The sequence below is a fragment of the Microtus ochrogaster genome, linkage group LG1, assembly GCF_000317375.1.
Source record: "Microtus ochrogaster isolate Prairie Vole_2 linkage group LG1, MicOch1.0, whole genome shotgun sequence".
Classification (NCBI taxonomy): Eukaryota; Metazoa; Chordata; class Mammalia; order Rodentia; family Cricetidae; genus Microtus; species Microtus ochrogaster.
Window position 1 is genome coordinate 45239397 of NC_022027.1, and position 14394 is coordinate 45253790.

The following is a 14394-nucleotide window of genomic DNA, read 5'->3' on the forward strand; positions in this document are numbered from 1 at the left end:
GAGAGAGAGAGAGAGAGAGAGAGAGAGAGAGAGAGAAGAAACCAGTGCTGAGCAAAAACCTTTAATCCCAGCACTCAGAAGACAGAGAGGCCAATGAATCTCTATGAGTTCAAGCCCATGCTGGTACACATAGCAAGTTCCTGGCCAGTTAAGGCTACACAGTGAGACCCTGTCTCCAAAAGAAAAAGAAACTTAACAACAAAATAAAATAAATAAAATAAAAACAGCAACAAAGAGAACAAGACAGGGACTCTGGTACAATGTCTACTCTAGACATTAATAGGAACGTAGCTAAATTCTGGAGAATTTGAATAAAAATAATGACATCTAATGTTTCAAAACACTAAAATTCCTTTTTCCCCCTTCCTTTCTTTTGTTCTCTCCTCCCCCCCGCCCAGACAAGGTTTCACTGTGTAATAGCCCTGGCTGTCCTGAAACTTACTCTGTAGCCCAGGCTGGCCTCGAACTCACAGAGATCCGCCTGCCTCTGCCTTCCAAGTGCTGGGATTAAAGGTGTGCACCACCACCACTTGGAAAAATTCTTTCTGATAACCACTCATTGAAAATCTTGCCTTTGCCTCATGGTTAGGCTGTGTGTCGTCTTGTTAGCTTGATACTGCACAATATGTGGAGTCAGGGCTGGTCCCAGTTTGACATAGGCACCTCTGTTGCTGCCAACTTCATAATAGTTGGAGGCAGAAAAGATGGTCAACACCTGAATCAAAACAGAAATGTCATGGCATGTATGCACACTGAAGAACCTTCATCCTCAACCTCATTGACCAACCCACGTCGGGGCTGCTTCAAATCTAAAATGTTAAAAGCTGGGTGTGGTGATGCTTTTAATCTCAGGAAGACTCGGGAAGCAGAGGCAGGCAAATCTCTGCGAGTTCGAAGCCTGCCACGTCTACATCGTGGGTTCCGGGATAGCCAGGGCTATGTAGAGAGACCCTGTCTCAAAAACAAAACAAAACAAAGAAGTCGTAAAAGTCCAAGGTAAGATTGTAAAGTGGAGATGATGGCTCTGTTGGGAGAGTGCTTGCTGTGTGGAACACGGGGACCTGAGTGTGACCCTCCGGCATGCACACAAAAAGCTGGGCTAGTGGTACCCATCTGTAATCTCAGTGCGGGGGAGGAAGAGATAGGCAGACCCCTGGTGTTTACTGGCCAGCCAGGCTAGATGAATTGGTAGGTTCTAGAATCAGTGAGTGACCTGCCTCAACAAATATGGTGGAGAGCACTGAAGAAGATACTCAGTGTTAACTTCATGTTTCCATGTGCACATATGCACGCACACATGCGTGCGTGCACACACACACACACACACACACACACACACACAACAGTACCTAGTTCTCTTGGGCAAGTAGGTAACAAACCCTAGCTCAGCCCACCTTGCGGTTGTGGCAGAATTCATAGCCTTCAGGTTTGCACTCATGTGAGCGAATCAAGAACTGCAGCTTGTATTTCTCCAGCAATTTTTCTGTCACATCAGGCCCGAAGTAACAGCCTCCTCCTCGGATAGTGTTGGCCTTGCAGCCCTCCTGAGCCATGGGATCACTCCACAGAATATCCACCACCTGCGAAGATCAAGGTCCACAACCACTTAGTCACTCACAGGAAAAACAGAAGGTGGAGGAAGCCAGTGGGGAGGAGGAAGCAGAGGAGGGAGGAAAGAAGGGAAAAATAAGATGGAAATGAATCCATTTCTATGCAATTGATATTGGACACATTTATTTTGAAGTTTTATTTGTCCAAGGAGACCAGAGAGGGTGTTGGGTTCCCTGGGACTGGAGTTACAGGTGGTTTTGAGATATCCTATGGATGCTGGGAATCAAACTCAGGGTCCTGGATGAGGGACCCACGGTGCTCTTACTCTTGGCCACTGAACCATCTCTCCAGCCCCATGTTTATATTTTGGATGCCAACGCTGCATTTAAAAAGATTTGTCTCGTCTTTTTCTTGTCTGCTTGGGTTGTTTATTTGCTTGTTTGTTTTGAGACAGGGTCTTGCTAAGCAGCCATGGCTGTCCTTGAACTCACCATGACCCACTTACCTCAGCCTCCAAGTGTTTGAGATTTCTTCCTTGTTCATTTGTGTTTGTTTGTTTGTTTGTTTGTTTTGAGACGTGGTCTCACGTAGCCCAGGCTGGCTGAGATCCTTCTGCCTCCACTTCCCGAGAATAGAGATCACAGGCATGCAGCTTAGAAATGTTCTATTTCATAAGTGGATGTACACTCATACATGGCTATTGGCTGGCAAGCACAGACCCATTTTCTTGGATATAAATCTTATATAAAGGTCAGCATGCGCCGGGCAGTGGTGGTGCACGCCTTTAATCCCAGCACTCGGGAGGCAGAGGCAGGCGGATCTCTGTGAGTTCGAGACCAGCCTGGTCTACAGAGCTAGTTCCAGGACAGGCTCCAAAACCACAGAGAAACCCTGTCTTGAAAAACCAAAAAATAAAAAAAATAAAAAAAAATAAAAGGTCAGCATGCAGAAGCGATTGCATTGGTCGGGGAGCAGCTGTGGATAAGGGCTGTTACCCTCAGAGCCTGCATCCAAGGCCCATCCACCCTGGCTCCAAAGCGAAGGCAGAACTAGAAATGACAGGACAGTCTTCCCTGTGGTGTTCAGGGGCCCCAGCCGTGGTCCTGGAGAAGCTTAACAAACATTTTGCTTTTTTGAAGCAACTTAAGGATTTCAACAGAAAGCTGCAGAAGACCTGAGACGTGTTTCCAGCAGTTCCACCATCTTGTTCACACTCAGGAGAGTATCCATTGCCGGTCTTACATAACACAGAAGCAGGGACCACAGATTTGGAGGGATGGTAATAATACTGCCAGAATGTACTCTCCAGGAAAAATGCATTTGAATTATTTGCACACTATTGGGTCAGGTGTCATGAAAGGAGAGGCCTCCATTTTAAATTCAAGTGTATGCTGGTGTTGAAGCCCTGATCAAGAACTCGGGGAGAGTGTGGCTTCTGTTCTTCACCCTCCTTTCTTCTCTTTGTTGGATGGACTCTATGAAACTGCCATTTTTGCAGATGACAAATGACACCACCATAAAGTTTTCATAGATCTATAACTGCCCCAAACCACCGACATCACCTCCAACCTGGTCGCCGTGTGTGCTGACAGTTTGATGTCACTTGACACAAGCCAGAGTTATCTGAGACAAGGGGACATGACTGAGAAAATGCCTCAGTAAGCTTGGCCTACAGGCCAGTCTGTGGGGTACTGTCTTGATTAATAATCCTTACACCAGGCCCATCCCACAGGGAGGTCATCACCCCTGGGCTGGTGGTCCTGGGGTACCTAAGGAAACAGCCAGAGCATTCCAGGGTCAGTAAGCAGCACTCCTCCGTGGCCCCTTCATCAGCTCCTGACGCCAGGTCCTTGTCTGAGCTCTTTCCCTGAATTTCCTCCATGGTGGACCATGATGTGGAAGTAGAAGCAAAATCAACCCTTTCCTCCCAAGTTGCTTTTGGTCATGGTGTTTAATTACAGCAATAGAAACCCTAATGAAATAGCAGCCAGGTATGGTCACATATGCCTTTAATTCCAGCACTTGGGAGGCAGAGGCAGGCGTGCCTGCCTGGCATGTGGTGAGTTCCAAAACAGCCAGGGCTACACAAAGAAACCCACATCTCAAAATACAAAGTCAAACCAGAACAACAATACCTAACCAAGACAGCAAGCCAGCCATTTCGGGGCCTCTCTGACGTGGTCTTGCCCCTGCAAAATGTCTCTTCCAGTTAGCCTGAGTCAACTGTTTTGGCAAATGATGGGCCATACTGTTCGGGGCCACCGCCATATCTACCCCATTTGCTTTCCTCTGTCCTGACAGAATGATTGTGTTTGGGACAGCAATGTGCCTAGCTATAAACACTTTCCCAGACACCCTTGCAGGTAGGGAGTAGCAGCCAAATGACAGAGTTCCAGAGAGCTGGTGAAGCCCATACTTTCCTGCCAACAGGGGCCGGAAGCTGCTGGCCAGTTCTCGAAGCTTTGCACTATAGTGGCCAGCTTCTTGCATAAAATCAGCATGTAAAAGAATCCACTGACCTAACCTGCATCCCCAGTTGATACAAGTCCTGAAACAGATCATTGTGGGCGACAGTCCCTTGCAGCCTCTCCCCACTCATTACAAACTTAACATGAGTTATTAGACAAAACTAATCATCTTCCTGATAGAAAGTGGGTGTTCGTTTCCTCTGGGGCAGCAGCCTGCTTCTGCCGCCAAAGCTCTTACGTCATCAGCAGTCGCCAGGAGCCTTTCCACCATCAGCTATGCGACGTGTGCACCCTTTAAAAGTGTCCGCCAGACACAGCTCACTCTCTTACCTCTTTCCTCTCGTTTCTCTTGCTTTTCTTCCTCTTGTTTCTTCCTTCTTCCCCATCCCCCCCACCTGCCTGCCTCTCTTGTCCCCACTCCGACGTGGCCTTTCACTCTTCCCCTTCTCATAATAAACCTCCTGTGTTAACTTTGTTGTGTGTGGCGTGTTTGCTTAGTGGCATACCATGGCAGCCCCCCTCCATCCCCCAAAGGTACCCACTTCGCCCCACTTCTTCGTATTTTTATTCTTTCAGAGGGCCCTTGGGCAATCTCTGCATTTTTACAGTAGTTCAGATCTGTTGGTTCCTAGACGGCAGGCATATCCTCAGAAGCAGCAGCTAGCCACACTTACCTGCTTCCACTCCTCCGGAGTGGGCTCCAGTGTCTGTCCCGCACCCACATCACAGTGGGTGTCTGGGGCCAAGGGCGAGGGCTCCCCCTTCTCTCTGATCCCTGGGAAGCCAGCTTGCTGCCGGCACCGCTCCAGCTCCAGGTCCACAGAGCGCCGCACTTGCCAGGATTGCTCCTTGTGGCTCAGCGAGCTGCAGGGAATGCTGCAGGAGCGGCAGGTTTTGTAGGCCTTAGAGCCAGAGCCCGGGTGAAAAGGCGACGAAGGCAGAGAGCGGCTTTGCGGAAGAAACCATGGAGTAGGTCTCTGTCCAGAGCTTGTTTGGTTGGCTTTTCTCTTCTGCTCCTCCCAATTCTCACTTTCCTTTCTTGTTTTGCACCTCATGGTAGAAACAATCTAAATGTGTCCATAAACAAACAAGCAAACAAATAAACACGCAGAGAGTTGTAAGAATGAAACACTGTCTTTTCAGACTATGGTTCCAGCATACGGGCCAGTCCTAAACCTTGGGGGCCACCAACCATGCTTCTCTCTGCAGTTTTCCTGGGCCGAGACAAGCCCAGATCTTGAGAGCGACTGTTAGAACTTTGGACAGCAATTCCATAGCACCACCACATTCAAACGCGTGATTGGCATGCTTATATCTTTTTTGTTGTTGTTGTATTTCATGGTTAAAGTACTCATATTTAACATATTTTCACAAAAAAAAAAAACCCATAGTAACATTTTGTATCTCCGAGGGAAAATTGTGTACAACATGAGTCTTATCATGCTGTTTTTAAGGAATCATTCTTTTGCTTAATGATACCCGCGAATGGAACAGTAGTGGGACCAGGGCATAAAACGTGAACGAGCAGATCATGCCTCTGACACCGGATACACAGAAAAAAAAAAAAAAAACCAAACAAACCATCTATTCTGTGAGGGGTTTGGCGCCATCTGCTGGAAGTCCTGGATTGCCTCGATTGATAGGCTGATGTTAGAATCGAGAAAAGCGGACTCTTGCTAGACAAAAAACCTAGGGTGGACTGGCTTAGGACAAGAACAAATAAAGGTCCTGGAGAGGGCCAGCGAGACGACTGTGCTGGGAAGAGACCACACTGTGTAGAGGCAAGGAGGCTGTAAGGACTTTGGACAGGAGCTGCCGGACCCTTTCCTAACAACAGCTGGGAGAAAGACGGGTTGAGATCCCCCAGTTCTTAGTCAGCCTGCTCCACTGCAGACTCAAACAAAAGCTGTGACACCCCCCCCCACACACACACCCCACGTCACCTCGCAGGGAACTTTAAGGGTTCCATTACCCTAACTTCGGCTCTATGGGAGACTTCGGGTTCCAGTGTATTGAGGCTTCCTGGTGAGGTGTACTCTGCCCAATTCACGTAAGCCAACCCATGTTCTCACCAGCTCTATGAGATGCAGAGATACCAAGACTGCTCCGGACCCAGTAGCCTAACTGGATCCGCCCCCGCCCCCCCCCCCCCGCGGCTCCACGCCCCGCGGTACTCCCCACAGGCAGCTGTGCCAGCCCTGCCAAAAGCCTTGCCAGCTAAATGTTAGGAAGTTAGCATGTGCTGAGCCATGAAAACAAACTGCTGCTTCGACTCTTTCCAAAGTCCCTCCCACTTCAGTGCGTTCAGCGTTCCATAGGGTTCTCCCCATGAGATAACTGGCTCTCCCGTGGCTTGCTGTCTCTGCCTCCAGATGGAAACATAGCTGAACAGACGGTTTGAGCTCAAAGTTTGTGAAATATCAAGCTCAAAAAAAAATCAGGTGCCAGGCAACATGTAGACTTAACAAGGGAAAAAAAATGAAGAACTGGCTTTAGGTCCTAGGGCCCTACACTCTCAGGAATGTAAGTGAGGGTGGGGGCAGGAAGAGGGAGAGAGGAGGAGATGGGTGGGAGGGCCAGCTAAGATTAAATATGGGGGCTGGAGAGATGGAGCAACATTTGCTGTTCTTACAGGGGTCTCAACTTCAATTCCCAGCACCCAAATTGTGGTTCACTGACATCGGAAGCTCCTGTTTTAGGGGACCCGATGGCCTCACTGGATCCCTGCAGGCACACTCATGGTGCACATATATACATGCAGGCAAAGCACGCAAACAGATAAGAAATTTCGCTTAAACCTTATTTTAAAAATTAAGTGTGGGGGCTGGAGACGATTCAGATAGGAATCATTTGGGAAGTAGAGGTTCTTCAGATGATGGCATTAAGGGACAGGTAATTAGAATTATCTAAATCAAGGATGACAAACACACAGCACTGGTCTCCCCTCTTATGTGACCATGACAGACATTGCTAATGGATTATCACACACTTGCTCCCTGAGCCCAGCTGTGAACCCTCAGCCTTCTCTCCACATGCTCACATGTCTAATGTCTCCATGCAAGGTGACATTTATTTTCCATTAACAATGTGACCAAACAGAGGTGGGATTTCTATCGGCTCATGAATTAGTACCTTGTGCCTGTTTAGTTTAGCCAGAAGGTCCAAGTCTGTCCTGTCTGAGACCCCTCCATGAAGAACAAGGACTTTCTCATCAACCAGTGTGGCCAGTGGAAGCCAGCAGAAGACGTCTTGAAGCGTCCTTAGAATTTTCTTCCCGTGTATCTGTGAAACCGACAAGATGTTCAGCTTCGCGAATCTCAGCCTGAGGCGGGGGAAGGGTGACTTGGGAAGGGGCACACCTTGTATTTCTGCATCACTTCCTTGGTGAAGCCGTATCTGGACACAAAGCACACATGAAGATGCATTTAGTGACAGAGGCCATGGCGTGATCACATCTTACAAAAGTGCTTACTCTATTTTTGTGCCCTTAGAATATGTTAAAAAAGAGAGAGAGCTAGGAGTCATCATCAAGAAGTTTGCAATTTTGCCATTATTTCTGGGTAGAGAAATTATGAGATATTTAAATTCTATTCTTTTTGTTTGTCTAGATTTAATGGTTTCTCTGTGTGAATCCTTATTGTTTTCAAGCTAAAAAATTTTATATATTAGAAATATGTTCTTATTACAATAGTAAAATAACATGAAAGTTAAAGAAAAATCTTTTAAAATATTGTATGCTGTGTGTTCTTTCAGAAATTAGAAGACTTTTTTTTTCCTGGTAATTGAACCCAGAGCGTTGGGCATGCTAGGCAAGGGCACCATCGCTGGCTACAGCCATAGCCCTAGGAAAACCATGTTTAAAGTCATCTGTAATAAGGGACTCTAGAGAAGTAACTTTTACAACTGAAAGCAGGCACCCAACAGCCAGCGCGTCTGGGCCTGTACCGTAAGTTCACGAGGTGATCCTCATGGTTCCCTCGGTTAAGATGGAACTCTTTGGGATAAACCAACATGAAGGCAAACAGAACCATCAGGACCTCTACTGAGTCCTTGCCTCGGTCCACGAAGTCACCATTGAACACATACGCCCTCTCTGGCGATGGTAGACCATTCTTCCAACCCAAAAAGAGGCCGTGGAGGAGGGGAAAAGAAGGAGGGGGAAGAGAATATTAGGTTAAAGGCAGCAGGCATCTGACTGCTAGGTCAGAAATAGTCAGTCCTGTGATCTGCGGGTTCCTCCATAGGGAAACACCAGCGAAGAGGGAAGCGTTCCCCATCGTGCTATATTTCCTTTCCAAAGAGGCTGAGGACAGGATGCCCATCAGAGACACAGTGTTGCCTTGCAGTGTGGACCAAAGGATGCTGGCTTGTGACATGGAAGTCACTTTTAAGCTCCAAGCCAGGCGGTGGTGGCACACAGCTTTAATCCCAGCACTCGGGAAGCAGAGGCAGGCGGATCTCTGTGAGTTCGAGACCAGCCTGGTCTACAAAGTGAGTTCCAGGACAACCAGAACTATTACACAGAGACACCTTATCTTGTAAATATATATATATGTATATATATATCTTATGTTTTATTTTTATTATATACAATGATTTGGAAATACAGTACATACAAAGTAATATTGTACTAATAAAATATTGATTTATGCACTTTGTTATATATTCTACTTACAGCTAAAATGGATATAAAAACAAACTTTGGTTGCTTTCATAGTAATCTTCTTTATTTGGAAAAATAGGGAATCAATTGCTTAATAATAGTTCCAACTGCCTATCATTGGGTTTGCCTAAATTTTATGAAAATAAACCAGAACCGAAAGCAAAGCTGACTTTTAGGTCATGTGTTGTACAGACACATAAATCATTTAAAATAATATTTAAAAAATCCAAGCAATTGGAGCCAAAGAGATGGCTCAGCAGTTAAAAGCTCTGGCTGTTCTTCCAGACAGCCCAGGTTTGGTTCCCCACACCCACACGGAAGCTCCCAACCATGTGTAACTCCAGTTTTAAGAGGTCTAGCGCCCTCTTCTGGCGTCCATGGGCACTGCATGCATGTCGTATGCTGAAATAAGTGTGGACAAAATAAAAATACATATAAAATAAAAATAAATCTTTTTTTAAAAACCAGACTATGACTAATTGTTTGTGTAATGGAAGGCATATTTAAACTTTTAATTTAAGCCTCAGAGCAAGAAAGTAACTAAATTTAAATGTTCATACCTTATGAAATATAAATATTAAGTCATCCAATTGGCCATGTAGATCTCCTAAAAGATAAAAGGAATAATAGTTCATGGTGACCCTTCTTTAGAGAGAAAACTACTGTGCCTGGAAAAACCCAAGCAAGTGAAAGAACCAACAGTTACTGCTCTGAGGACAATGCTTCCCTTTCACCTTGATATGGAAAAGCTGAAAATGTTTTTTTCTTTTTTCTTTTTCACGATTCTCACGAACAGTAACTAATCTGTGCTGTTGCTGAAGCGGAGATGGGGAAGATGATACAGGGTTGTAAGGGGTGAGAGACTTTCCTTAGAAGCTGCTGCTCACTTTGGGGCCAGCGTTGGGAGACTGTTCAAGAGAAGTTACCAAATCCAAACATCATAAGAAATCTCCTGTTCACATGTAGAAACAATGATTCTTAATGTTCAGATGCTTACAGAGTGGGCAGGACACATCAGCTGGACCAGTTCGCAACCCCTTGTGTGTACCTCTCTCAGCTGGAGCGTGAGCTTCTTTCTGCATGGATGCTACCAGCGAATGGCGAAGATTGGCTGCTACGGCTCCCCGTGGGAGAGACGTGTGTATGGACGGGAATCATAAGTCTCGATACTCCATAAGCCTTGAAACTGGCTCAAGTACAAAAAAATAATACGTCTGCTCATACAAAAGGCCAGGTGGGGTTTCTTCGTTTGTTCTTTGCTGTTGGTTGGCTAGTTGTTGCCGTGATTTTGTTCTCAGGATGGAATGTGAGCTTGGGGTCACTACGAACGGCTTCTCCAAGCCACGTCCCCTTTAAGGAAGTGTGGAACGTATGTGTAAATGGTGAGCTAACACGCTATTCACCTGCCATCATGTTCCCGCCGGCTCAGCTCCTTCTCCAGACTCCTCGCTACGGCAGTGTTTTCTGGGTTGTGTCTAGCCAGGGAAGGCGGCTCCCACGGGCACTTACCGCACACTGTGATCTCCTCGCTGTAACAGGTTGAGACCCGGTTGATGTTCGGCAGCTGGGCCAAATGCTTCCGGGTCTCGTACAGAAGATTGAGGACGTAGCGAGCATGGAGCTGCTACTGGGAGGAAGGAAAGGGACAGAACAGAACAACACTGGCGGTCCCACTTTTGCTGGAGAATGCCCAGCCAACCCTGGACCCCAAAAGGAACCTCTTCACTCAACTGTTTTCATTTCTTCTCTCTCATTTCTCCCTTCTGTAAACATAGAGCCACCCCCTCTTTCCGTCTAGTCTATAAAACCCTTCTTTGCCCCTAGGGAGCAGTGCACGTCTGTAGTAGCAAAGCAGGTATTAGTGCGCACACTGGTAGCGTGGGCGGGTCTTGACATTGCTAGGAAACAGTTTTCCGACCCCTACACTGCTTTCTTTCATCTTGGCAGAGAGTGGGAGGACCGTGAACTACGGGCCTCTCAGAACCGAGCCACTTCTCACCCCACTGGCCATGGGGGTTTCAAAGCAAGACAGTGTTTGGCTTGGATCGTTGTCTACCGGCAGGTCTCCCTGCTTCAGCCCTCACCCTGCACGCCAGTCTCACACAGCGCTATGGTTTCATAATTACGTCAGAGAGGTTCTCACTATGAACTGTCTCCCTGACTGCTGGAACTCACTCTCTAGACCCAGCGAGCCTGGATCTCACAGAGATCGGCCTGCCTCGGCCTCCCAAATTCTGAGATTAAAGCTGTGAGGCATGGGGCCCCGCTATTTTTTTTTTCTTTTTCGAGACAGGGTTTCTCTGTGGCTTTGGAGCCTGTCCTGGAACTAGCTTTGTAGACCAGGCTGGTCTCGAACTCACAGAGATCCACCTGCCTCCCGAGTGCTGGGATTAAAGGCGTGCGCCACCATCGCCCGGCGGGGCCCCGCTATTTTAAAGAGCAAGCTGGAAGGTCATTCTTGAAGGCTTCTGCCAACTGCATCTCCTACCTAGTCCCCACATTTCTCCTCGCTAACCACAGTGGCCTTCCCGAGGTCTCTGAACAGTCCACGAAGGTCCCTGAACAGACCACAGGGCCTTGGTACTTGCTCCTCTGTCTAGAATACTCCATTCTCAGATAGCTCAGGTCCCTCACCACCCTGGACCTTTGCAGGACATCTCGTCCCAGACTCTGTAAAACCGCCGCCTTTCCTGCCCCCTCTTCCTTAGCTCTCATTGCTCTCTGTACTGACTCTCATTGGTGTATTGCTTGTCTTCCTACACCACTAGTGTGTCAGCTGCACGAGAGCCACTGCATCCCCAGTGCTCAGCTCAGCGGGAGCATCCCAGCATCCCTGGCCCTTCTGCCCATGGGCCGAATGAACAAGGCAAAGGTTTCGATATTAGAGACTGGCTCATGGACCACTGCAGCCTGACTACACTTTCGGCACTGGTTTGGTCTGTTTTTACTCAGGAATGCAAGTCAGCAGGCAGCCACATTCCCACTTAGGCTTACTTGTCTCAGTCTGAAAGCTTCCACCAGGGCGGTAGCATGGTCAGGAAGAAGAGGGAAGGAGAGGCGTGGCCCTGTGTAACTGTCGGGCACCTCTATGGATTCGTAGTCTATCTCCACATCCTGGGCAAATCTCTCCTCAGTGAACATGCGGTTCAGGAAGTCCCCTAGTCCAGACAGAGGGCAAAGGCAGGCCAGCTCAGGAATAGACCTTGTGGGATTGTTAATGCAGTGGGACCCTGTCATGGCACTGGCTCCAGCCCAGGATATGACAGGGAAAGAAACATGAGATGAGGAAGGGCCCAGGAGGGAGGTTCTATTTCTGAGACAGTACAATCATTAGTTAATATCTAGCTATGTTTACTTTTTAAAAATCACCAGAAACAGGCGATAGAGAGAGAATGGCTCAGCAATTAGGAGTGCTTGCTTTTCCAGAAGTCCTGAGTTAGATTCCTAGCACTCTGGCTTCTCACAGCAACCTTTAACTCCAGATCCAGGGGGATCTGGTGCCCTCTGCTGGCCTCCTTTGGTGCCTGCACTCACATGTGCATACACACATCTACACATGCTTTAAAATAAATCTTTTTTTCCCCTTAACAATCAAAATATGAGTCAGAGAAAATCCAGAAACGCAGAGGCCTGTGAAGTCAGAAGGAAGGTCAGAGCAAGACAAGAAGGAAAAGCTTCTGGGCCATTCGCACAGCAGGGTCTAAGACCATTCCCAGCACTGAAGCTTCCTCCAGCTGCCAACCTCTGGAAGCCCAGGCCAAGGCTTTCACTGCTGTACTGCAGGGACCATGAGTGGCAGACCAGAAAGGCTATGGAGTCAACTCTCCCTACATCCTTCTCTCCAGGAGGTCTTCATCCAGGGACACCCAGGCTGACACGGCCCCAGGGTCCTGGTGTCTGGAGGCTCAGTTTTCATTATTTCCCAGGCCTCCTGAGTTGCTGGTGGTTCTCCCATTACCTGCATCTCTCTCCACTCCCCCCATCCCAGTCCACCCCTGCCCCACCCCCACCTCCAGGGATTCCTGCCACTTAGTAAACCAGCTCCTGGCACTTAAACTCTGGCCTCCAGGTGTGTTTACAGGAGAGCCCAGGCCAAAGGTTTACTCTGTCATTTGCCAGCCAGCTCACTCAGTCCCGGACTCTCACCAGATTCCCCAGCCCACGTACCCTCTGTGTAACCCCGCCCACACTGACGGAAGACCAGTCACATGGCAGCTCCCGTACTCACTCTCGTGGTGGCTGCTGGGTGTGAAGTGATCCACAAGGTAGCTAAAGAAATCATGGAGCTGTGGAAAAAAACCAGACAAGGTTAGCTTTAAAAACGAGGGGAAACGGGATCCAGGAGTGGTTCGGATCGGATGAACCTTCCTTCAAGCACCAGGCCCGCTGCCCCGGCTGGCAGGCAGTCCCCCATCCCCACCGGCATACCTTGACCTGGTCTTGCTGTCCTGCGTACTCTATAGACTGGAAGATGTTCCAGGTACAACGCCGCCTCATCTCCAAGCGGGCCATGTAGCGCCGGTACCACCTCTGGATCAGGGCCGCTGCCTTGAAGGCTGTAACACAGACAAAGACACAGGCCTGTGAGCAGGAACTCCCAGAGATGGAGCAGGAAGCAGGGGAGGATGGTGTGCAGACCCTGACCCACCGTAAAGGTGGGGAGAAGATGGTGGGGACAACTCTACATGGAAATGCCAGAAGGAAGGCATCATCTTACTGTTGGTTACAGAGTTTGGTCCTTCATGCCCATCTCACCATCCCTCCGAATCCCTGCCATGACTGACGGTGCTAATACCTCTGACAGTTTATTGGATTTTCACTTCTTGAAAGTTTTACCTCACCTTGACCCCTGTCTGAATGGAGACATTTGCAGTTACCTGGTGGATGTTGGAAACCAGGATTATAATGATGCTATCTATGCTCTTTTTTTTTTCCTTGATGGTTAAGTCAAGAAAAGTCATCTTTTCACCTAAAGAAACACCTTCCTGCTTCTCTTCGGCCTATCAGAGTAACTGCATCTGTAGGCTAGTGCCGTGGGTCCATTGCTAAACATGCGATGACTTGACAAGAACCTCTGTGGGGCTGAGAGTTGGCTCAGCAGTTAAGAGCATCGGCCACTCTTGGAGAGAAGCCAGGTTCCGTTCCCAGCACCATGTGTCTGCTCATAACTGTCTGTATTTCTAGTTCCAGGGCATCTGACACCCTCTTCTGGCCCTGAAGGCACCAAACATATGTGTTGTAAAATATTATTTGAACTAGGCAAAGGTGTGTGACATTTGTTTAATGATGTAAGGATGTGTTACACTTGTTTGTGTTGCGTTTGTTTAGTGCCTTGCCTGTCCAAGGCACCTGATTAGTGTAATAAAGACCTGAATGGCCAATAGTGAGGCAGGAGAAAGGACAGATGGGGCTGGCTGGCAGAGAGAATAAATATGAGGAGAAAAAGGAGAGGAAAAGAGATTGAGGGAGAAAAATAGGGACGCACCCAGGGCAAGAAGCCAGGCAGCTGCCAACCAGACTTGAGAAGCAGTGAAAGTAAGATACACAGAAGGAAAGAAAGGTAAAAGGCCTGCTGCGGCAAAAGATAAAGAGAAACTGGCTGAAAGAGGTGGTCAGAAATGACCCTGAGCTAGGTTGAGCATTTATAACCAATAAGTTGCTGTGTCATGATTTGGGAGCTGGTTAGTGGCTCAAAAGAAAAAGCCTGCTACA

The 14394-nt window shown here is 48.0% G+C and overlaps 1 protein-coding gene across 1 annotated transcript in view; it reads right to left on the reverse strand.

Moving 5' to 3' along the window:
* Ppef2 (protein phosphatase with EF-hand domain 2) overlaps positions 1–14394 on the reverse strand; it is a 24263-nt gene that overhangs the window by 7950 nt on the left and 1919 nt on the right. The window contains exons 2-12 of the mRNA XM_005359611.1: positions 13111–13238; positions 12911–12968; positions 11677–11840; positions 10192–10306; positions 9243–9289; positions 7965–8131; positions 7379–7415; positions 7152–7301; positions 4694–5086; positions 1395–1580; positions 573–715 (exon numbers count right to left, since the gene is read on the reverse strand). Coding sequence (XP_005359668.1) covers positions 573–715; positions 1395–1580; positions 4694–5086; positions 7152–7301; positions 7379–7415; positions 7965–8131; positions 9243–9289; positions 10192–10306; positions 11677–11840; positions 12911–12968; positions 13111–13238 — 1588 coding nt within the window. The remainder of the gene's footprint in view (positions 1–572; positions 716–1394; positions 1581–4693; positions 5087–7151; positions 7302–7378; positions 7416–7964; positions 8132–9242; positions 9290–10191; positions 10307–11676; positions 11841–12910; positions 12969–13110; positions 13239–14394) is intronic.